The sequence below is a fragment of the Grammomys surdaster genome, unplaced genomic scaffold (genome assembly GCF_004785775.1).
Source record: "Grammomys surdaster isolate TR1022 unplaced genomic scaffold, NIH_TR_1.0 130, whole genome shotgun sequence".
Classification (NCBI taxonomy): Eukaryota; Metazoa; Chordata; class Mammalia; order Rodentia; family Muridae; genus Grammomys; species Grammomys surdaster.
The window spans coordinates 10703864-10729861 of NW_021604588.1; the positions used below are offsets into that span (position 1 = coordinate 10703864).

At 37.8% G+C, this 25998-nt stretch overlaps 1 protein-coding gene across 2 annotated transcripts in view; it reads right to left on the bottom strand.

Moving 5' to 3' along the window:
- The window catches only part of Dcaf6 (DDB1 and CUL4 associated factor 6), a 114622-nt gene that overhangs the window by 70469 nt on the left and 18155 nt on the right, over positions 1-25998 (bottom strand). For both annotated transcript variants that reach the window (XM_028758332.1, XM_028758326.1), the window contains exons 2-7: positions 23707-23768; positions 12009-12101; positions 10743-10928; positions 8015-8128; positions 5635-5770; positions 935-1149 (exon numbers count right to left, since the gene is read on the bottom strand). In XM_028758332.1, the coding sequence (XP_028614165.1) occupies positions 935-1149; positions 5635-5770; positions 8015-8128; positions 10743-10928; positions 12009-12101; positions 23707-23768 (806 nt within the window). The remainder of the gene's footprint in view (positions 1-934; positions 1150-5634; positions 5771-8014; positions 8129-10742; positions 10929-12008; positions 12102-23706; positions 23769-25998) is intronic.

Here is a 25998-nt window from a genome sequence, read left to right on the forward strand (position 1 = left end):
TCTTTATTGTTTCTACTTCCATTTTTATGTCCTGGATGGTTTTGTTCAATTCCTTCACCTGTTTGGTTGTGTTTTCCTGTAATTCTTTAAGGGATTTTTGTGTTTCCTCTTTAAGGGCTTCTACCAGTTTACCTGTGTTCTCCTATATTTCTTTAAGGGAGTTATTTATGTCTTTCTTAAAGTCCTCTATCATCATCATGAGATGTGATTTTAAATCAGAGTCTTGCTTTTCGGGTGTGTTGGGGTATCCAAGGCTTGCTGTGGTGGGAAAACTGGGTTCTGACGATGTCGAGTGGCCTTGGTTTCTGTTGCTTTTGTTCTTGCCCTTGCTTCTTGCCATCTGCTTTTCTCTGGTGTTAGCTGGTCTTGCTGACTCTGACTGTGGCTTGTCCCTCCTAGCCTGTGCGTCAATACTCCCAGGAGACCAGTTCTTTCCAGGAGGTATTTGGGTATGCAGAGCTGTGGCACAGGGTCAGCTCCAGAGTACAGACAGAAACCAGAAGGATCCTGTCCCAGGCTGCTCCTTAGTTCTTGTGTACTGAGGGTTCCAAGCAGGTCCCTCTGAGCAGAGGTGGTGGTCTTACCTGTGCTCACAGGTGTGACCACACCCCTGGAAGACCAGCTCTCTCCCAGAAGCATTTGGGTATGGGACACTGTGACATATCTTCTTTTTAAACTTAGCTCATTTCATTCCTACAGCCCTATTTATTAGCCTATTTTGTTATATGTTCCCTAAATCATAAACTATTTGGAAATCAATGCATTTACTTATTTGGACACTTAACTTTCTATATTTTTTTTTGACACAGCATCATATGTAGCTCAAGACCTCAAACTTAGAGTGACCACTTTAAACTGATCATCTATCCAGCCTCCTGTTGGGAATTGCAGGCCTCTCACCATGAAGAAAGAATCTAGTTTTGGGTAAACTTACCTCTTCTCTCCTCTCCTCTGCAGAAGGAGTTTTAAGTTCTCGTGCCGTATCATCTTTGGGGTCAAAAAGATAGATGTAATCTGAAGAATAACTGACAAGAATCTCTTGACCATCTTCACTGTAACACAGCGATGTCACTCTGCATGACTTATTACTAAGATGAGAAGGGATGAAGCGAGCAACCATTCCAGTAGTTCCTCGACCTGCATAATTCCCTAAAGAACAGGAATTTATTCAAAATTAATAGTTATACATATTAAACATTTTTATACTGAATTATGAGATATGTGTAGTAATGTAGCAATGTCAATGCAAATTACCACTCTCTGTATCTTCAAGGTTTTCTTTTTAACAGTCAAGAATTTATAACAAACTAAAGAGAATGGTATAAAGATAACACATGTTCCAGTTTTATTGCTATGACAAACCAAAAGCAACTTAAAATGGAAAGGTTTAATATGGCTTATACTCTCAATCATAACCCAATCACTGAGGGAAATCAGAGCAGGAACTCAAAACAGGAGCAGAGACAGGAACCATGGAGGAAAGCTGCTTACTGGCTTTTACCCCCTGGCTTGCTCAGGTACCTTTCTTACACAGCCGAGGCCCACAAAGGCCTACATCAGTTAGCAAATAAGAAAATGTCATATAGAGATATTCATAGGCCAATCTGACTGAGATAATTACCAGTTGAGATTCGTACCTTCCAGGTGTGTCAAGTTGACTCATGCAGAGAGCATATTTAAACAAACAAAAAACCTCCTTTATCATAATTCTAAATTCCAGATTACATGATTTGCTGAAATATCATTATTAATAGCTGATTTCTGCACTAAATCATCTTCAGACTTCTCATTCAAATTACAATCATTTCTATAACAGCAAACTTGACACTTAGCAGAATAGGTTGAATACAATTCTCATTGTCTATTGGCTACTTACCTATTTAATCACTTATATTAGAAACCATTATCTATTTTTTGTATTACCACAACCCTTTAAAATAAACTCAATAAGATAATTTATAGGTGCCAGGATATTAAAATCACTTCTTTGCTTTCACATAAAGCTCAGACTATTAATAGGTTCAGTGTACAGTATAAACAACTCAACACAAAGTTAGGCCAAAGATGAAAATTACATGCAATATAAAAAAGTCATTTTCTATGGCAGAGACCTTTCTTACCATTTATAAAAATTTGAGATTTTTAAAAATTTATTTTTATGTTTATGGGTATTTTAACCACATGTATGAACCATGTGTGTACACTGCCCATGAAGGCCAGAACAGAGCACTGGATCCCCTAGAATTAGAATTACAGATGGCTGTTAACCACCACAAAGATCCTGGGATATATGTACATATATCATGAGCCGTTGTACCAATAAACAGAAACAATTACTTGGATTTTCTCAGTTGCAATAGTTATTTTAATTTAGATATTCTCAGGTTATTGATTCAATCATATAGAGTATTACTAGAGTAGGAAGAAATCTCAGTACATTCAACAGAACTGGTGCTTAAAATCTTGAACAATGTGTTCTCTTAAGAACCCTAGAGGGCTGGAGAGATGAAAGCTAAGTAGCCCAGAGGCTATGAGATTGATTCTCAACATGGATTGCTTCAGTAGAGTCCCCACCACCTCCATCTAAAAGGCATTCCCTGAAAGCAGCAGAAACTCCAAGGCAAGAACTGCTCCTCAATACACCCAACCTGCAGCACCTGAGGTCAAAGTGGAGCACAGGGGCCCAAGGAACTTTCAAGAACTTACAACCTCACTCTGCAGCAACCCAAGGGCCAAAAACTTACAGGGAGGCTGCAGAGACCAAGGCTTTCCCTCACTCACTCACTCACTCACTCACTCCCCTCACGAGCACACAGCAGTGCCACAGAGAACTACTAATGCCTGAAGGACCTAAGAACTTCACCTTTCAACTCAGCAAAGCTGTGCCAGCACCCCCACTTCTTTTGTCATATTTTCTGTGTGTAACTTCCACTCTTGCATTTATGTCTCATAATGGTTTTGTTTTTATTGGTAAGTTGTCTAGTGAGGTTTTAGGAATGTTGTTTATGTTTATCCAACTGGCTTACTATGAGGCATTCTTTACTATATACTCTTCAGCTGCATCTCATATATCCCTCCTCTTATTCCTAAATTGATTTTACTTATTTCGATGGTAGGAATGCAACATAGGATATGTGCATGTCAGGCCAATACTCTACCACTAAGCTGTATCTCTAGTCCTTGGCATTGTGAAACCCTGTGATTTCGCTGTATAATGGAGACTGGCTTTGAACTCATGATTCTCCTGCCTCCGTCTCTCATCCTGGGATTACAGGCAGTGACTACTATGTCTCGTTTATAAACTCAACTTTAATAACTCTGGCAGTCTTCAGTACAATTCAATGTGATAGCAGAGGGTTAAACTGGCCCAGGAGAGCTAAATTCTTCTAGGATCCCAAAGCATGGTCCAGTCTTGTCCTGATAAAAATATAGATTGTCTTGCTTCTGTTGAGAATAATAACTCTACAGTTTGATATTATCTTATGGTTTCACCAAAATTGTGATAAGCAAATTGACAGGACTCCTTATAACAGTCCCAAAGAGAAAATCTCTCAGAATGTAAAGGCCTGAGGATGGGGAGGAATGGTGTGAAACACTGTTTTGAATGTGACGTTGCTCCTGCACCCATGGACTCACATAGCTGTGGTTACCGCACAAGGTCAGCCATGAGAGTCTAGCACAAATGGAAGAGTGGCACGTGAAGCCTCACCTCTGGCTGAAGGGATCCTGGAAGTTAATGGGGATAGGGAAGGAGAGGAATTTTTTTTCAGAGATGTAGCCACTAGGAAGCTGTCAGAGTAATTCTATTGAACTCAACAGGCTACTGAGGGACAGTGACATGAAAGTGGGAAGCACAAGTTGGGAAGGTTGGATTTCAGGGGAGTGAGAGGATAAAACAAAAGAATGGAGGGATAAATATGATCAAAATATATAAATGTGTGAAACTGTCACAGAATTAAAGTGTATTAAAAACAAGACGGAAAAGCTCTCATCTAGAACTCCTTCTCATTTGATATCTAGGTTGGCTACTCCTGACATGGGTGGTTTCTGCCCAAGTCCACCTTTACTTTTAATAACAAATGTGAATATACATGCATTACTCATCATTGCGTAAGTGCACATGTATACGTGCATAATCTTTTTGGTTGGACTTGGGCATAATAACATGCAGCATATATTGACTCTGCTTTGCTTAGAAGGCTGTGAATATTGTTGCAGTGCTGAATTTAAGTATGATTTTTTAACTGCATGAGCATCAAAGAAGATAGTCTAAAGAGATTCTTGTGTTTCTCTCTGTAGCTTTAAGACCATTAAAACAACGGGTCCCAGAGAATTAGTATTTCCCTAGGACTGTCACACTGGAGGCAGGAAAGGCTAAAGCCCTGGTACCAGCTGGAGAAGAATATGACTTCCTGAAAGAGATTTTACATAGTTCTGCCTACACTGTACACCCCTACACTTCATGGCTTTTGTTTCAGCCTTTTTATAAAATTATAATGCTGATACAGAAAAGGCACAGAGAAAGTAGGAACTCTTTTCTCCACAGTATGGTCAAAATGTAAATAAATCCATTTTCCTTTATCAATATGCCTCCTAATTACTTTCAAGAAATACTGGTTTTATAAACTGAAGTGCTCTTGTGAGATTGCCAAAAATTGGCAGCAATTATCATAAGGCAAAATAGAGGCCCAGAACAGATTCTCCCTAAGTCTCTAGTCCATCTAATCCTAAGACATCTTGATTTCAGAGAGTTAAATTCTAGAAATGCAAGAAAACAAATTTCTATTGTTTTAAGAGAGTCACTCTGATAACTTAATTATGGCAGCCTTGGGAAATACAGAAATTGTTATAAATCTCCTTTCAGATTGATTTTATGTGTATAGTGTTTGCTTGAGAGTGTATATGTATAGTGCATATAGGTGGGGACATGTATATGCCACATGCTTTCCTGGTACCCTAAGGACTCAGTTCCCCCAGAACTGGAGTTGTAACCCACAATATGGTGCCAGGAACCAAACCCAGGGCTCTGCAATAGCAACAAGTGCTTTTACTCTCTGAACCATCTCTCCATACGCAATTTGATTTTATTCTTAATGATGAGGTTGGGGGTATATGTGTGCCTGGGTGTGGGTGCCTAAGGCGATCAGAGAGTAAACATCAGATCCCTAGAGTTGGAGTTCCAGGCAGTTAAGAACCATCTGCTGCACTTGTGAGCTAGGCCTAACTAGAGTGCTGGGAACCAAATTCAGGTCCTCTGTAAGAGCAGTAAATTCTCTTACCCACTGAACCCTCTCCCCAGCTCCTGTTATAAACTGATAAACTCTGCAAGTATCATCCCAATAGTCTTTCTTGTTTTCTTTCTGAGACAAGGTCTCATGTAGTACATGCTGGCCTCAAATAGGAATGACCCTGAACTTCTAATCTTCCTGTCTCCAGCTAGAGTGCTGAGATTACAGCCACACAACACTATGCCTAGTTACAAACAACAGAGTATTTAAGAATTAGTAAAATAGTTTTCCTCTTAGAATAATCTACATTACTTAAATAACACAAGAAATTTTAAAACAATGTAAATGTAAAAATATTACCAAGATTTCTTTGAACAGTCTCAAATTTTGCCTAATGTTTCCTCACCTGTAGCTCTTGTGCCCAGCATCCGTCGATCATAAATCCGTACTGAGCTATCAGAACAACCCACAGCAAGGTAATACGGTACTGGGGGACAAATAGCCACAGATGTGGCAGCACGCCTACAGTTGATTAAAATATCCTACAAAAGATAGACACGAGACCAAGTACATACAGCTATATAGAAGTGAATACTCTACTTTTAAAGCATTTTCCATTTAATTATAAGAAAATAACCTACCTCAGACATTCTAGTTCAGTCAGCAAAAAACAAAAAGGGAAAACACAACAAAAATGGTTTTCTTGTAATTGATTTTTACAGACTGTTAGAATTTATTTCTAACATATTTAGCCGAAAGGGAAGCTCACAATATTATTCATATTATAAACATTTACAAAGTTCATAATTCAAACAACTTGGTATTAGGGAATTATTCCACAGTCACTGAACTTTCTTTATACTCTTTGACTATACATATGATAAGCTTTACCAAAAAAAAAATTCTTCCACTTGTATTATTATGAGAATGTTATTTAGAAAAGTGCACCTGTGCCCTCCTAACATGTGGACTAAGATCTGGTTTATGAGCATTTGGAATAATGAGTTTTAGTACCCACAATTTACTAGGAAACCTGAAGCCCCTCACTGTTCAACCCTCTTGCCCTTCTCATTTGTATGTCTGAACCAGTCCCACTCTGGTCCTGTTCCACTAACAGTGCTCACAGGTCCCAGCACTGATGGTGTTCACTGCCCTGAGTCCGCACAGGGTCCATTTTGGATTTCTTCTCTGGTGGTGTATCTGCTCCCTACCCTCTAGGCCACTCCTCCAGGGAGAAAGGGTTCTTTCTTGCTAGTGGCTTTTATTCCCAAGGAGTACACGCCATACTATTAAAAATAGCTTTTAATTCTTTGGGAAAATGTATGTAAAATGTGTTTAGGAAGATATCATACATACACATTTTTCCTTAATACTGAGGTTCCAACACAGGGCCTTTGCCATGTTAGCTACCCCTGGTCCTAAAACACCCAATATTTTAAACTTATATCAGAGCTTTCTATTCACTGTGTGTGTGTGTATATGTATGTTACATACATAAATAGAGATGAAAATTTTGTGTTCAAAATTTGTTTCTACTTTTGTTTTCTGCCTCATCTGTTTTAAGTGCATATTCTTTTATTTATTACTGTTGGTTCACTGGTTAGTTAGCAAGTAATCAACCCCATTAGGAATGATTCTTGGCTTTGTTCTGTTTCTGCTACTTTCCAGTAAAAACAAAGTGAATAATTTCTTTATTTCATTGACTACTTCAATGACTCTGTGAAGAGCTACTGTTCTCTACATACTGTATGACAGAGAACTATTGAATGAAGCTGTTTAGGGCCAAAGGACTTTTTCAGGAATTTTATAAAACATTTTAAATATTATTAATTCATTAAAAAAGTAAGTAAACAGATTTTTGAGACAGACTAAATTTGACTAGTATCACACTGATAGAACGCTATTTCTTTTAAAACAAAGCAAAATAAAATCTTTTAAAAGATGGAAGGAGCCAAGCGGTGGTGGCTCATGCCTTTAACCTCAGCACTTCCAAGGCAGAGACAGGGAGATCTCTGAGTTTGAGGACAGCCTAGTCTACAGAGTAAGTTCCAGAACAGACAAAGACACATAGAAAAACCCTGTTTTGAAAACAATCCAAAAATAAAAAAACTAAAAGATGGAGGAGAAGATACTAAATTTTCACTCACTTTCACCACTGCTGTTTTGGTAAGTCAAACTGTCTACTTAGTGAGTGAGAGGTACTGATAAATTCTCCAGGTTTTTATAATACTGGACAAATTGTCACATTTACTTTTGCCTATGTATATGTGTGTGTACATGTCTGCATGTGTGTTTGAGTGTGTGTGTGTATGTGTGAGTGTGTGCGCCTGCACAGGCACATGCACGCACATGACTGAGTGTGGATGGGGAGGCCAGAGGTTGATGCTAGAGATCTTTCTCAATGGCTCTATACTTTATTACTGGAGACAGAGTCTCTCACTAAATCTGAAGCTCATCATTTCAGTTAGGGTGGCTGACTGAAGAGCTCCAGTGATCTACCTATAGGATTACAGACGCACACTGCAATGCCCAGCTTTATATGGACGCTAGAGTTTAAAACTCAGGGCCTTACACTTTGCACAAGTACTTTACAAATTGAGCCATCTATCTACTGCCTATAAATATATTTAAATGCACAACTGAAACAGGAGTTTCTCTACCTCATTAACATTTAAGTTAAAAATTTTGTGATTGAAATTTTAGCACAACAGAATTATCACCAAAGATATCTAACTGAATCACAACTAATTTTTTCCACATCATTTGTATAAAACTTGGATTCTTACATCTTTGCAATCTTCTTTTGTGCAACTGGTTTTGATGCGTGTGTCAAACCACCTAACAGTTCCATCTTCACCACAGGATAGAAAGGTGTAAGGGTCGTTTGGTACAGTCATAATCTGAAGATGAAACAAAAGTACAAGAAACACCACTGCACAATTAAACAAGTGGCTCTGAAATACATTGCTATTAGTTCATATCGCCATAAAAATTATCTGTATAAGTAATTATCTACGGCTTACCCAAACCATGATTTCAAACAGAATACAAAGAGATATAACAGCCTTGTAAAATGATGTTACTTTGAAATCATATTAATATAACTTCATGTAAAAATTTCCAAACTTTGTAAATATGTTTAAATTAAAGATAATGAAGTGGAAAGATTATGCTGATTTATCCATATGGACCTAAAATAATTATAGGAGTCTTTAAGAATCAAAGAGGGAGGCAAGACTGCATCTTTCAGAAAAGACTACATGATAATGGAAAAAGTCAAACAGAAAAAGAAAAAAGACTGTTGACTTAAAAGATGAAGTAAGGAACCCTGATCCAAAAAATGTCTAAGGGTTACAGAGGAGGCAAAGCTAAAGACAGGAGACTTGCAGACCTATTAACACTGGGATTTGAGCCCAGTAAGACCCATGTTAGACTCCTGACTTTCAGAATTATCAGACAATAAATTTGTGTTGTTTAAAGCCATATGTATAGATATACTGTGCCTATTTCTCTAAGACTTAAGTATTGATATTTCTTTGCTATTATTGAGCAAGCTTACAATCAACACAAAATAGTAAGACTTATACACCATAGAAAGGGAATTATAAAAAACAATACAAATGAGTGTAATACATAGTGCATGGAAGTTGTGGTTTTTGACTCATTTCACATTTGTGAGAAGTGAGATTACTGTATCCCCTCAGTGAGTCAGCAGTGTTGAATTACTTACTTATGAAGTTATTTTATCAGTAAATGTATTTGCAACTTATTGACTCAGGTCTAATGACTTCATTAAATAAAAAGGCCATTTTTCACTTTGTATACTACTGTCTACAAAGCAAATTCTTTTTTAAAAAGATTTATTTATTTATTATTATGTATACAGTGTTCTGCCTGCATGTATGCCTGCAGGCTAAAAAAGGCACCAGATCTCATTAAAGATAGTTGAGAGCTACCATGTGGTTGCTGGGATTGAGAACCTCTGGAAAAGTGGCCCATGCTCTTAATGTTTAAGCCATCTCTCCAGCCCACAAACCAAATTCTTAGGAGCACATCTTTCCTAAAGTATTATTCACACAACTTATTTAATTCCATTATCTAAATAATTCATTAGTTTAGAAAAACAAGTTTCACTTAGGCAATTACAATATGAATCACTAAAACATTTATAAGGGATGCCCTTTGACACAGACTAGGAGTTGAAAGAAAATTAGGAAATGTGTCCAATCTGGCTATTGACTTAGAGATTTAGTGACTACACACAAAGATCAATACAAAATCAGTCCCAGGAAATCACTAAACAAACAGAAACAATAACAAAATTAGAGAAGAAGGAAAAACACACTCTTGTTTGGTTTTATGTGTACTTGTGTTTGGCTGAATATATGTTTGTATGGGAATGTCAGATTCCCTGGAGCTGGAGTTGCAGATAGCTGAGAGCTGCCACTTGGGTACTGGCAGTTGAACCTGGGTCCTCTGGAAGAGCAACCAGGGCTCTTAAGCACTGAGTCATTTCTCCAGCCCCAAACACACTCCTTAGAATCAGTGTATTATGGTATTTAAAAAGGTTCAAGCTATCCAGGCATGGTGGCACATACCTTTAATCTCAACACTAGGGAGGTAAAGGGAGGCATATCTTGAGTTCCAGGTCAGCCTGGCATACATAATGAGCTCTAGTCAGTTGGGGCTGCAGAGTAAGGTGTAGGAGAAGAACTCATGCCTATAATCCCAGTACTCAAGAGAAAGAGGCAGGAGGACCAGGAATTCAGGGCCAGCTGTGGCTACACAGAAAGCTTAAAATCAGAGAGCTACATGAAACTCTGACTCAAAAATCCAATTAACATAGCTGGGTAAAGGGAGTGGACAGGACAGGGATGGGGACAGGGTTAGGGGAGGCCAGAGGTGGCGGTACACACCTTTAATCCCAGCACTTGGGAGGCAGAGGCAGGTGGATTTCTGTGACTTCAGGGCCAGGCTAGTCTACAAAGCAAGTTTCAGGCCAGTAAGGGCTACAAAGTGATATCATGTCTCAAAAAAATGTCTTTTTAATTTATTGTGTTACTGCAACACAAAATAAGCTTACACAGTAAGGATGATAGAAATGAAATCTCTGTAAGGCAGTGTATTTCAGAGAACAAAATCTACTACAAAAACCATCCAACAGACTAAAAATAGCATATTTAAAGGCTAGCACCTGCCACAATAAAACCCATTACCTTTATATGCTAATGTAAAATTAATTTAAAAATAAATAACTACAAAAGGGTGGAAGGGCTCGTAAATGATTAAGATGTGGTTGTTTAATTGTAAATTTATGTTACAATGCTAATATCTTACTTTTATAACTTTATCCACAAAGCTATCATGATAAACTTTCAGAAATGCTTAGGCGACGTACAGTCTGCCAATGATGTCTATACCTAAAAACGTAGGTGCATGTGTAAGCAAATGCATAGATACATCTCTACACTCACACAGAAGCATGCATTTACATGTATAATCACAACCCTGTACCTCGTAAGTAGTTCCATAATGGCACGTAAATTGGCACTGTCTGTTGGTTTCTGCATCTTGCTCGATATTAGTATAAAATATGACTCCATCTCCAGAGCAAGACACAATCTGCTTATCATCTGTGCATGGCAAGAACTTTGCACTAAATATATTTGCTCGATGCCCTGAACGGATGGTTGTTAAAACCTAAAATATAAAAAAAAAAATGTAATTCAGTGGGAAATATTCATGTTTAATATAATTATAAGCAGTAATACATTCTTAACAAAAGAGTACTTTCTTCATTATCGTCTACAAAATTTTAATTATAAAATTCCTTTATATTCTAATATTTATTCTAAATATTTAAAATTAAAATACTTGAAAGATCCCTAAGGTGTTACATATAGAATATTATAATATACAAGGCTTTATTGAGATTCAAACTACAATTCATTTAGAAAACTAGTAATACAATTTAAATAATGTATGCTATTAATTCTGTTGTGAATATTTACTCCTTGAAGTACTCTTAACTATCAAAAAACAGTCATAATTTTGGGAGTGCTTTGCTTCACAAATAGTAAAAATTTAAATATTATTATATGAGCCAATGGGGAGCAGAATTATTGCTAGTTTAGGGCATAGTCATGATACTATAACTCAGACTAGTCTTGAACTTAAAAGGTCCTTCTGCTCTACTTCTTGAATGACAGAATTGCAGGTCTGTGCCAGCAAAAAGTTATTTCCAATATGCTAAAAATAAATAGCAGTAAGTAGAATTCATTCAAACACCTTTATGTTTTAGAAAAAAATCCACAATGTCTTTTTTTGTCCAAATAATGTTATTGAGCTATCATTTGCCTATTGTCCACTTGGATAAAGTGAAGAGCATTTAACTTTTCTAGAGTCTAAAGAACACTGAAAACTTAAATGTTAAATATTCCAACAGGGCGTAGTTTTGCACACCTTTAATTCCAGCACTCTGGAGGGAGAGGCAGGTATCTCTGTGAGTCTGAGGACCGCCTGATCTACATAGTGAGTTCCAGGACAGCCAGAGCTACATAGTGAAATTGTGTCTCAAAAACCTCCAACCAACCACACACACACACAAAAAAAACCCTTACATATCCCAAAGGAAACTATAGTACCTACATGTAACAATGTCTAAATTACACAATTAAGTTTAATGAAGATGATAGTCTAATATAAATGCCAATCCCATGATTACAATTCCCTTTTTCCTAGCTTCTTTAACATTAAATTATACATATTTAACCACTTTACCTTTCTGCTATACGGATTACTAATTACAAGTTTAGTGTCATCAGAGCCAGATAAAATATATTCTCCAGTGTCATTCCAGCAGATTGTATTAACCTAAAAAAAAATAAAAAATAAAAAACAAAAAGAAGCATAAACAAATTGGACATAAAAAGAAGTAAGCCATCTTTCACTTACCTGTGTTACAAAATTTATAACACTAATAAAACTACTATCTATAAAGGAAAGTTTATAGGTTGAAACCAGACTTCAGTTCTTGATTCACATACAAAAGGCCTGGAAATCACTGTTATATCCTAAAAGGCTCAAGAATCTACTACAAAAATCAACAATTGTTCTTGGGTCCTTCAGACAAACTACTACCACCATGACCAAAGATACCAGATGGTCCTGACTTGAGAGGAACAGACACCTCTGCAGGAAACAATGCCTAGTCAAGAAAATTTTAATTAATATGCTAAGAGCAATGATAAAGTAGACAACATATAAGAATAGGTGATCTAAAGCAGACAGGGTGATTCTAAAAAAGAACAGCAGAGTAACGCTAAAGATTAAAAAAAAAAATTAACACAAGTGAAGAATGGCTTTGATAGTCTTAGTAACATATTGGATATAGTTGAAGAAATGACTTTAGGATATACCTTTAAAACCACAAAGGGAACAAAGTCTGAGGTATGGGAGGGGGAAGCCACTGGAATATCCAAGGACTGTGATATAAACACAAAAGGTATATAATCCATGTTTAATGGAAAACACCACAAAGACTAAAGTAAGAAAGGGCAGAAATATTTGAAATAATGACAGAATTGCCTTTAAAGTAATATCAGCAAAGTACAGATTCAGAGTGCACAGAGGAAGCCGAGAAGAGCAAATAACCAAAGAGCAACAAGTATGCGAAGAAAGTCCTGGAAAAGGCCACAAAGGCTGATTGACTGAGCAGACTCTTAGTGATATGCAGAGTCTGGAGTGAGTGCTACAAGTCCCACACCTGATTACAATTTACTTTGGGCTATCTTTAGCACCATTTGTAGCTATTCTTTGCCCACATTTGTCTGACCTAACATCCTTGTGACTATCAGGTAAAACCTTTTAGACTGTATTAGCTTAGCTTCCACCAACCCAAAAGCTAACAATTATCAGGTAACATTTAAACTTAGAGACAGCGTGAGACTGGGTTCCCCCCACTTTACCTATCTACCTGACCACTGACATATATTTCAAGTGTCTTCTGACTTACAATTGACTTTGTTCTGTTACTATAAGAATTTCAGGAAACAGTTACTGCATAGACCATGGAACTTCGGGATGCCTAAACCTGTGTTCCTGGGCCACCATCACTCATATCTGGCTCCAGAATAAACTCTCTTGGGGTTTTGAGGTGAGAACTGTGCTTCTTACATAACAAATAAATGAGTATATTTCAAGCTAAAGAAAATCAAAGATAAAGAAAACAATCTGAAAGAAGTAAGAAGAAATACCTTATCCATAGAGGATAAGATAACGTCATCTGACTTCTCAGGAATGCAAATAAGAAGTGTAGAATGAAATTAAAGTTTTGAGAGACAACAAAACATTCACAGAGACTTCTGTACCCACCCCTTTCAAAATTAGACTAAATAAAGATGGCCTCCAATATACAAAAATTGAAAGTACTTGTTTCTAGGAAAACAGCCTTGCAAAAAATGTTTTAGAAGCTCTTTAGAGAAAGGGAAAATAACAGTTGAGAAAATTTGGATCCATGTTAAAAAAAAATATTATGGCTAGAAGAAGGATCAACATTAAGAATACTGGCTGCTCATCTAAAAGACCAGGGTTTCCAGCACCCACGCTGATCCTCTTTCAATGACTTGTAACTAACTCCAGCTCTAGGGGGATAAAATGCCTCTAAACTCCAAGGAAGGAAATATTACTATAGGCCACAGAGCAAGATCTAGGTCAACCAGAGCTACCTATCAAGCAAGGCCTTATCTAGGGCAGGGGCAGTGGTGGCATAAGATTAATCCGAGCACTCAGGAGGCAGAGGTAGAGGGGCAGAGGGGCAGAGGGGCAGAGGGGCAGAGGGGCAGAGGGGCAGAGGGGCAGAGGGGCAGAGGGGCAGAGGGGCAGAGGGGCAGAGGCAGGCAGAGGGGCAGAGGGGCAGAAGCAGGCAGAGAGGCAGGCAGATCTCTGAAGTCAACCTGGTCTGCAGAGTGAGTTCCAGAACAGCCAAAACTACACAGAAACTCTGTCTTGAAAAACCAAAAAACCACAGGTTTTTTAAAAAATTAAGAAGCAACAAACAAAAATAGAACTCTACTATATAATTTATTTATTCTAACCCTAGGTATCTATCAAAAAGAATAAAAAACAGTATAACTTCTTAGTCTCCAGTAAGAAACAATGTCCATCAGCAGATGAATAGTCATATAACAGTATACCTATACAATGAACACTCAGCAATAAAAAATAACTACTGACATCTTCAACAATAATGAACCACAAAATAATTATTCTAAGTAAGTCTAAACTTAGGAATTCTAAGTAAAGAAGTTAAACATCAAAATAATGCAGGGTCAGAGGTGCATAGCTCAGCAGGAGAATACTTGAACAGCAAGCACAGGGCTTTGAGCTTGATCCCGGGCATAGCAGGAAAGGGATAGATGAGTCTATTTATTAAAATTATAGAAAATATAAATAACACTCCAGTTAACTGATAAGCCACTATCACCAGGATCAGCCTAAAAATATAAATAAATTTACCAAGAGATTGGCTAGGGTTAATTATGGTAATGAGAAATGAAAGGGTGAATTGCTCTTAGCAGGCGGTTGATAAGCTGATTTGATAACTTCACCAATATGTATACATTTAAACTTAACAAAGTGTACATTTTAACTAACTACAGTTACCTATGATCCCTGAAAGTCCCAATATCATCTGCATAAGTTCAGTCAACTATATCAATAAACCATCTAAGATCACCATAAAAATTTTAATGCAAATAAGTTAATTGACAAAAATCAACTTAAAAACTGATTAGACTGACATCATTCTTATCAACTACACTAGATGCTAGCCTGCACATTTATAGCCTGTAATATTACTGAGTAACATAATAATGTCCAACCTAGAATTTTATGCCTACCCAAATCATAAATCATGTTTGAAGGCAAAAAAAAAAAAAAAAAAGGAGGCCTGAAGTGGTGAGAAAGTTTACTTTCTTCTCCAAAATACTTGAGAACGTAGTAAAATCTAAAAGAAAAAATTAAAGACCAGAGATACAGACAATACCAAATCCATTTGCAACTAACATTTGAAAATTTTTCTTTGAATGTGGTACAAGGTTTGGCCTTTGGCTTCTAAAGGGTATAAAACCTGGCATACTGCACACTCTTACCCTCTTCAGTGAACAATTCCTAAGTGTCCAATATGCTAAGAATTCCTGGATACTTATTCCCCTGGATATTTATTCATTTAGTATCTTCCTTAAAAAAAAAAAATCTCTTAAGAGGATTCTCAGTCCAAATATGTAAATAGGGATGGGGCAAGTTTATTGACTATGAATATGTATGTTTAGACAACTATAATGCCATATAGTAGTAAACACAATGGAAAAAGCTAGCATAAAGACATGCATTAAAAGTGGTATACTAACCCAGTGCCTGGGGCACTCAGGACCCATCAGCCACCCAAACCCTGCCCCTCCGGAATACCACTCCCCTTCCACCCCTCACTTGGTCCCTTTTGCTGAGGCAGACACCTAGCTGGTCGGCTCCTCTGAAATGCAGTGTGCTGAGACATTCTAGAGGAGCCACTCCACACAGAGCAGCGAAAACCTAACTGGTCTGCTCCCGTCAAGACATCATATCCTGAGCCATCCAAGAGGAACCACTGCACTCAGAGCAGCAGGATTTCAGGATTCCAGAAGCAGCCTGAGTCCCAGGAGTTCTTCCACCCAGGAGCTCAGGACAACAGGATCACAGAGACATCTGGACTCTGAGGAGTTCTGACACAAACTGGAAAGACAGTCTCCAGTCAGAGACAGTGAATGCAGGTAGAACTAGTTAACCAGATGGCGAAAGGCAAACACAAGAACATAAGCAACAGAAACAAAAGTTACTTGGCATCATCAGAACCCAGTTCTCCCACCATAGCAAGTCCTGGACACCGCATCGCACCAGAAAAGCAGGATTCAGAATTAAAATAACTTCTCATGATGATGATAGAGGACTTTAAGAAAGACACAAATAACTCCCTTAAAGAAGTACAGGAGAACAAAGACAAACTAGTAGAAGCCCTTACAGAGGAAACACAAAAATCCCTTAAAGAACTGCAAGAAAATACAACCACAGCTCCCAGGGTCTAAACCACCAGCCTGGGAGCACTTAGGGAGGGATCCATGGCTTCAGCTGTATATGTAAGAGTGGAGGACCCTGCTGGGCATAGGTGGAAGAAGAGATTCTTGATCTCAAGAAGGCTGGACGCCCCAGGGGGTGGGAATTTGAGGGTGGGGAGGTGGGAGTGGGGGGGGTAGGTAGGTGTTACATCCACAGAGAAGAAGGAGGAGAGGTGAGGGGATGGGGGTTCCTGGGTGGGTGAGGGATGGGGTAAGGGGACAACATATGAAATGTAAATAAAACATCCAATAATAAATAAATAAATAAATAAATAAATAAATAAAGATAATGTTAACTTCTGGTGTTTTCCTTTTCCTATCAACTTCCAGAGAAGCCATTAGCAAAAGAGAAAGTAGAAAGAAAGCAAAAAGGAAAAGAAAAAGAAAATACAACCAAACAGGTGAAGGAATTAAACAAAACCATCCAGGATCAAAAATGGAAGTAGAAACAATAAAGAAATCACAAAGGGAGACTACCCTGGAGATAGAAAACGTTGGAAAGAGATCAGGAGTCGTAGACGCAAGCATCACCAACAGAATACAAGAGATAGAAGAGAGAATCTCAGGTACAGAAGATACCAATGGAAAACATTGACACAATAGTCAAAGAAAATGCAAAATGCAAAAAGCTCCTAACCCAAAACATCCAGGAAATCCAGGACACAATGAGAAGACCAAACCAAAGGATAATAGGTATAGATCAGAGTGAAGATTCTCAACTTCAAGGGCCAGTAAATATCTTCAACAAAATTAAAGAGGAAGACTTTGCTAACCTAAAGAAAGAGATGCCCATAACTATACAAGAAGGCTACAGAACTCCAAATAGACTACACTAGAAAAGAAATTCCTCCCATCACATAATAATCAAAACATCAAATGTATAAAACAAAGAAAAAATACTGAAAGCAGTAAGGGAAAAGGTCAAGAAACATATAAAAGCAGACCTATAAGAATTACACCAGACTTCTCACCAGAGACTATAAAAGCAAGAAGATCCTGGAGTGATATCATACAGACACTAAGAGAACACAAATGCCAGCCCAGACTACGATACCCAGCAAAACTCTCAATCACTATAGATGGAGAAATCAAGATATTCTGTGCTCAAAACAAATTTACACAGTATCTTCCCACAAATCCAGCATTTCAAAGGATAATTTATGGAAAAAGCCAACACAAGGAGAGAAATTATACCCTAGAAAGAGCAAGAAAGTAATCTTGTAACAAATCCAAAAGAAGATAGCTACACAAACATAATTCCACCTCTGATAAAAATGACAGGAAGCAACAATCATTTTTCCTTAATATCTCTTAACATCAATGGACTCAATTCCCCAATAAAAAGACATAGGCTAACAGACTGGATATGTAAACAAGACCCAGCATTTTGCTGCATATAGGAAATGCACCTCAGTGTCAAAGACAGACACTACCACAGAGTTAAGGGCTGGAAAACAACTTTCCAAGCAAATGGTCCCAAGAAACAAGCTGGAGTTGCCATTCTAATGTTGGATAAAATCGACTTTCAACCAAAAGTTATCAAAAAGGGTAAGGAAGGACACTTCATACTCATCCAAGGAAAAAATCTACCAAGATGAACTCTCAATTCTCAACATCTATGCTCCAAAGGTAAGGGCACCCACATACATAAAAGAAACTTTACTAAAGCTCAAAGCACACATTGCACCTCACACAATAAGAGTGGGGATTTCAACACCCCACTCTCAGCAATGGACAGATCATGGAAACAGAAACTAAACTGAGACACTTTGAAATTAACAGAAGTTATGAACCAAATGGACTTAACAGATATCTATAGAACATTTCATCCTAAAACAAAAGAATATACCTTCTTCTCAGCACCTCATGGTACCTTCTCCAAAACAGACCATAAAATCAGTCACACAACAAGCCTCAAGAGATACAAGAAGACTGAAATAATCCCTTGCATCCTATCAGATCACCATGGACTAAGGCTGATCTTCAATAATAACAAAAACAATGAAAAGCCCACATACACATGGAAACTGGACAATGCTCTACTCTATGATGACTTGGTCAAAGAAGAAAAAAAGAAAGAAATTAAACACTTTTCAAAATTTAATGAAAATGAGGACACATCATACCAAAACTTCTGGAACTCCATGAAAGCAGTGCTAAGAGGAAAACTCATAGCCCTAAGTACCTTCAAAAAGAAACTGGAGAGAGCATACATACCTTAACAGCACACCTGAAAGCTCTAGAACAAAAAGAAGCAAATACTCTCAAGAGGGTAGATGGCAGGAATAACCAAACTCAGGGCTGAAATCAACCAAGTAGAAACAAAAAGGACTATACAAAGTATCAACAAAACCAGGAGCTGGCTTTTTGAGAAAATCAACAAGATAATTATACCCTGCCAGACTAACCAGAGGGCACAGAGACAGTATCCAAATTAATAAAATCAGAACTGAAAAGAAAGATATAACAACAGAAACTGAGGAAATTTAAAAAATCATCAGATCCTACTACAAAAGCCTATATTCAACAAAACTGGAAAATCTGGATGAAATGGACAATTTTCTAGATAGATACCAGGTGCCTAAGTTAAATCAGGAGCAGATAAACCATCTAAACAGTCCCATAACCCCTAAAGAAATAGCAGCAGTCATTAACAGTCTCCCCACCAAAAAAAGCCCAGGACCAGGTGGTTTTAGTGCAGAGTTCTATCAGACCTTCCAAGAAGACCTAATATCAATTCTCTTCAAACTATTCCACAAAATAGAAACAGAAGAAACACTACCCAATTCATTCTATGAAGCCACAATTACACTTATACCTAAACCACACAAAAACCCAACAAAGAAACTTCAGACCAATCTCCCTTATGAATATCGATGCAAAAGTACTCAATAAAATTCTTGCAAACCAAATCGGAAAACACGTGAAAACAATCATCCATCATGATCAAGTAGGCTTTATCCCAGGAATGCAGGGATGGTTCAATATTCAGAAATCTATGAACGCAATCCAGTATATAAACAAACTCAAAGAAAAAAAAAACATATGACCATCTCACTAGATGCTGAGAAAGCATTTGACAAAATTCAACATCCCTTCATGGTAAAATTCTTGGAAAGATTAGGAATTCAAGGCCCATACCTAAACATAGTAAAAGCAATATACAGCAAGCCAGTAGCCAACATCAAGCTAAATGGAGAGAAACTTGAAGCAATCCCACTAAAATCAGGGACTAGACAAGGCTGCCCACTCTCTCCCTACCTATTCAATATAGTACTAGAAGTCCTAGCTAGAGCAATTAGACAACAAAAGGAAGTCAAAGGGATACAAATAGGAAAGGAAGAAGTCAAAATATCACTATTTGCAGATGATGATAGTATACTTAAGTGACCCCAAAACTTCCACCAGAGAACTCCTAAACCTGATCAACAACTTCAGCAAAGTGGCTGGTTATAAAATCAACTCAAGGAGCTGGAGAGATGGCTCAGCGGTTAAGAGCACTGACTGCTCTTCCAGAGGTCCTGAGTTCAAATCCCAGCAACCACATGGTGGCCCACAACCATCCATAATGAGATTGGATGCCCTCTTCTGGTGTGTCCGAAGACAGCGACAGTGTACTCATAAATAAAATAAATAAATAAATCTTTAAAAAAAATAAAAAATAAAAAATCAACTCAAACAAATCAGTAGCTTTCCTCTATTCTAATAAACAGGCTGGGAAAGAAACTAGGGAAATGACACCCTTCACGATAGTCACAAAAAATATAAAATACCTTGGTGTGAATCTAACCAAGCAAGTGAAAGACCTGTATGACAACAACTCTGAAGAAAGAAATTGAAGCAGAGCTCAGAAGATGGAAAGATCTCCCATGCTCATGGATTGGAAGGATTAACATACTAAAAATGATCATCTTGCCAAAAGTAATCTACAGATTCAATGCAATCCCCTTCAAAATTCCAAATCAATTCTTCATAGAGTTAGAAAAGGAAATTCTCAAATTCATATAGAATAACAAAAAACCCAGGATAGTGAGACCTACTTTCAACAATAAAAGAACTTCTGGGGGAATCACCATCCTTGTCCTCACAAGCTGTACTACAGAGCAATAGTGATAAAAACTGCATGGTATTGGTACAGAGACAGGCAGGAAGATCAATGGAATAGAATTGAAGACCCAGAAATGAACCCACACTCCTATGGTCACTTGATCTTTGACAAAGGAGCTAAAACCGTCCAGTGGAAGAAGGACAGCATTTTCAACAAACGGTGCTGGTTCAACTGGAGGTCAGCATACAGAAGAATGAAAATCAATCCATTTTTATCTCCTTGTACAAAGTTCAAGTCCAAGTGGATAAAGGACCTTCACATAAAACCAGATACACTGAAACTAATAGAAGAGAAAGTGGGGACGACCCTTGAATACCTGGGTACAGGGGAAAAGTTCCTGAACAGAACACCAATGGCTTATGCTCTAAGATCAAGAATTGACAAATGGAACCTCATAAAAGTACAAAACTTCTGTAAGGCATAGGACACTGTCAATAGTACAAAATGGCAACCAACGGATTGGGAAAAGATCTTCACCAATCCTACATCCTATAGATGGCTAATATCCAATATATACAAAGAACTCAAGAAATTAGACTCCAGACAACCAAATAACCCTATTAAAAATGGGATACAAAGCTAAACAAAGAATTCTTAACTGAGGAAACTCAAATGGCTGAGAAGCACCTAAAGTAATGTTCAACATCTTTAGTCATCCGGTAAATGCAAATCAAAACAACCCTGAGATTCCATCTCACACCAGTCAGAATGGCTAAGATCAAAAACTCAGGTGATAGTAGATGCTAGTGAGGATGTGGAGAAACAGGAAGACTCCTCCATTGTTGGTGGGATTGCAAGCTGGTACAACCACTCTGGAAATCAGTCTGGCGGTTCCTCAGAAAACTGGACATAGTATTACCTGAGGACCCAGCTATACCACTCCTGGGCATATACCCAGAAGATGCTCCAACATATAACAAGGACATATGCTCCACTATGTTCATAGAAGCCTTATTTATAATAACCAGAAGCTGGAAAGAACTCAGATGTCCTTCAACAGAGGAGTGGATACAGAAAATGTGGTACATTTACCCAATGGAGTATTACTCAGCTATTAAAAACAATGAACTCGAGAAATTCTTAGGCAAATGGATGGAACTAGAAAATATCATCCTGAGTGAGGTAATCCAATCACAAAAGAACACACATGGTATTCACTCACTGATAATTGGATATTACCCCAAAAGATTGCAATACCCAAAATGCAACTCACAGACCACATGAAGCTCATGAAGAAGGAAGACCAAAGTGTGGGTGCTTTGGTCCTTCTTAGAAGGAGTAACTAAATACTCATGGGAACAAATATGGAGACAAATCGTAGGACACAAACTCAAGGAGGGGTCATCTGGATACTGTTCCACTTGGGTATCCATCCCATGTGCTGTCACCAAAGGCAGACGATGATATGGATGCCAGGAAGTACATGCTGACAGGAGCCTGATATAGCTGTCTCCTTATAGAGGTCTGTCAGAGCCTGAAATATACAGAGGAGGATGCTCACAGCTAACCATTGAACTGATCATGGGGTTCCCAATGGAGGAATAACAGAGAAGACTGAAGGAGCTGAAAGGGTTTGCAGCCCCATGGAGTGAGCAACAATACCAACCAACCAGAGCTACCAGGGTCTAAACCACCAGCCTGGGAGCACATAGGGAGGGACCCATGGCTCCAGCTGTATATGTAAGGGAGGATAGCCCTGTTGGGCATAGGTGGGAGAGGAGGTCTTTGGTCCCATGGACGCCTAGTGTGGGGGAATTTGTGGGTGGCAAAGTGGGAGTGAGCGGGTGGGTGGGGACACATCCTCATAGAAGCAGGAGGAGGGGGGAATGGGATAGAAGGTTCCTGGGTGGGGGTCAAATGGGGAAAAGGGATCACATCTAAAATGTAAATAAAATATCCAATTTAAAAAAATGGGGTGCAGAGCTAAACAAAAAAAAAAGTGGTACACTATTCATACTATTCAGTTAGGGAAAGTTTTTCCGTTAAGTAACACTTCAAAGAGAGAGAAATGAAAGTAAGCTTCACAGAACCGTGGAAGAGACTTCTGGTTATAAGACATAAAATATATAAGATAGAAGCCAAGTGTGGGGTACATGTCTAAAAATCCTCACACTTGAGAAGCTGTGACAGATTACAAATTCAAGAACAGCTCAGCCTGGAATGAGTTCCAGCTCAGCCCCACTAGATAGCAAGTCCTTGTTTCAAAAAAGTTCTCTCTCTCTCTCTCTCTCCCTCTCTCTCTCTCTCCTTCCCTCCTTCCCTCCTTCCCTCCTTCCCTCCCTCCCTCCCTCCCTCCCTCCCTCCCTCCCTCCCTCCCTCTCTCTCTCTCTCTCTCTTTCTCTCTAAAAATTGTTTTGTGTTTTTGAGACAAGGTTAAAAAAATTGTTTTAAAGAAGTAGACCAGTGAGCTAAGCAGACACAAATGAAGCTGGCCAATGAGGCAGAGGGAAAACAAGGACATAGTCTTAGCAGAAAACCATTTCAATGGTGAGGAGACATTCTAATGACAGCTACATTTCTAAGAAGCGAGCCTAGGCTCTATAGATATGAGAGTCATAAAACCCTCATACAAGCAACTTCAGTAGAGTGAACGAATAGAAGCCTTATGAGAAAAATGTCCATGGCCTTCAGACACCACAAAACAAAACCTTACACACACTTTTCTAAATTAAAAAATATGCTGGGGCAAAGATGTGTTTATGTGAGTATGTTCAAAACATACTGTATAAAATGTGTGTGTGTGTGTGTGTCTCAGGCTGGCCTTGAACACACTACATAGCTGAGGATGACCTTGAATTCCTCCTGATCCTCTGTCCTTTTTCTTACAGGTACTGGGATTACAAATATACACCCAGCACTCTTTAATGCTTTAATTGAAAAACTTTATTACCACCACCCTCTGACTTCTTTGTTTCTTTTCTTACTCTTTCTTTCTCTTTCTTTTCTTTCTTTCTTTCTTGGGGATAGGAAGGTGGGTGGGGGCAGGGTCTCACTGTATAGCCCTGGCTGGTCTAGAAGTCAGTGAGGCCAGGCTGGTCTTGAGTATTCCTGCCTTGGCTTCCCAGGTTTGAAGATTAAAACTGTATGTCATTATACCTTACCTATTTTCGCATTCTTAAAAGTCATTTTAATCCATTCTAGGAAAATTAGGACATTTCATCAGAAATTTATTACAGACATTATTAAAGCCATTTATAGTTAAGAGTTAACCATTACTTACACAGCCATCATGCACATTTAAAGTTGCTTCAAGTTTTAATCTTTGGATAAATTCTCTTCTTCCTGTTTAAAAAGAAAGAATTCAATAAATCATACAATCTTCATTGAAATTAAGAACCTACGACCTGACTCAATGATTCAATCTCTAATTTCAGCTCTACCAGTTATAAAGTAAATATTAGACAAATTAACCCTCTAAAGTCTACTTCCTTATTAACATAACTAACTTACAAAAGACAACATGGCATCTGAACCCCAGTAAATTCTTGTTTCTCTATCTTTTCACTTTACAAATAATGTTCCAGATAATGTTCTAGAAACTAGGAATACAGTGCTCCCTTGGGGAATAAAAAAGACAATAAAAGGTGTATCTGTCATGAAGGCATTTAGTAGGAAAACAAAAAATAAAGGGGATAAAAGAGGGGACTGGTGGTTGTGTGTATAAAGTTTTCAATTTTAAACAGTGTAGAAAATGGTAATAATAAGATGCACCAATTTTTAAAAAGGATTTATACATTTTTATTTATGTGTATAAATGTTTTATCTGCAAGTATGTATGAACACTGTGTACAAACTCAGGTCCTTTGCGAGAACAAGTGCTCTAACTGCTGAGCTATCTCTTCAGCCATCAATATTTTAAACAAACATATAGGAGAAAATATATAAGAAAAATCAGCATGGATTTCCATTAAGAGCAAAATAGTTTAAATGATACAAAAATAAGTTAAGTTCCTTTTTTGAAAAATGAGAAATATCTCCCTCTGAGAAATGAATCATCTTTACCAAAGATAGACCAGAAAGCATGCTTATTCAGCAGCTGCAATGAAAAGTGAATTTATAACAATGAGCCATAATTAACTGAATATCAGGCTGATGAGTTACCAAAATTATACTAAATTCTACATTCTGTCATGAATGATAGGCTTCTGTGTCACACTTTCTTGCCATTCAAAAAAAAAAAAATCCTCAAGTTAATCTGTTTGACTTCTTCACTTTAAGTTTCTTTTTTGTTTGTTTGTTTGTTTGTTTGTTTTGTTGTTTTGTTTTTGTTTTCAGACAGGGTTTTTCTGTCTGTCCTGGAACTCATTCTGTAGACCAAGCTAGCCTCAAACTCAGAAATTCATCTGCCTCTGCCTCCTGAGAGTTGGGATTAAAGGTATATGCCACCACCATCCCTTCCTTTATATTTTTAAGTGTTATGATGGCTATGTACAGGATAAACATACAGATTTTAAAAATTTATTACAGGCATTACCTAGGAGGTATTTGTTCTGTGATTTCTAAATTTATTTAAAACAAACTACAGAAATTCAGTAGTTTAATAAATTCTATCATCTCATTGTTCATTAACACCCCTTCCCTGCCCTACCAGTACTAGGGATTGAACTCAGGGCCTCGTGTATGCTAGGCAAGATTATCTACCAGTGAGCTATATTCACAGCCTATAATTAGGCTGAATTGCAGAGTCCTTGTGCAATGTCACTTGGTCACATTTCATTTACTACAAAAAATTATAAATATAAAATTATAAATATTAATGTATTCTGTATTAACACTCAGAAATTTTTAAGCTTATAAACATTAAATATTTTATGATCCTGAGGATATGTATATTTGTATGCACATATGCATATAAGATTTAGAATGGGCGAAGGGGTTGACTATAGAATTCCATGTATTTTAAAAATAACAATAGGTCATGAGGCCAAAATTATTACCTTAAAATGTCCTTTTTCAGGAAAAGAATGTTTAAGTTAAAGGATAAATTATATAAAAACCATTTGAATAAAAACTAAAACTAGTCTAAAAGTATTTGAGTAGAACCAATAGCTTTTCCTTTTTTGCTTCACAGGAAGACCAGATCCCTGCACTAGTGACAAAACAAAACAAAAACCCTTCACCTGTTTAATGCACTTTTTTATTTCTGTGATGCTTTAAGTATTTATTTGTAGTGGCACTTTTAAAATGTTGACTTCATTACCGTCCTTGTTTCTAAAAAAGTCATCTTGCCAGGACACGATTTTTTTTTTTTAAAGGTAGCTTCAATGGTATAGTTCTTACAGCAATCACAGCAGCAGACATTTGAAAATATAAATTTAGGTCAGGTGGTGGTAGAACATACCTTTAATCCCAGCAGGAAGGCAGAGGCAGGTGGAACTCTGAGAGTTTGAGCCCAGCCTGATCTAAGTAGCAAGTTCTAGGACAGCAAGGGCTACACAGAGAAACCCTGATTTAGGAAAGAAAGAGGAGGGGGAAGGTGGAGGAGGGAGAGAGGGGAGAGGGAGGAGGGGAG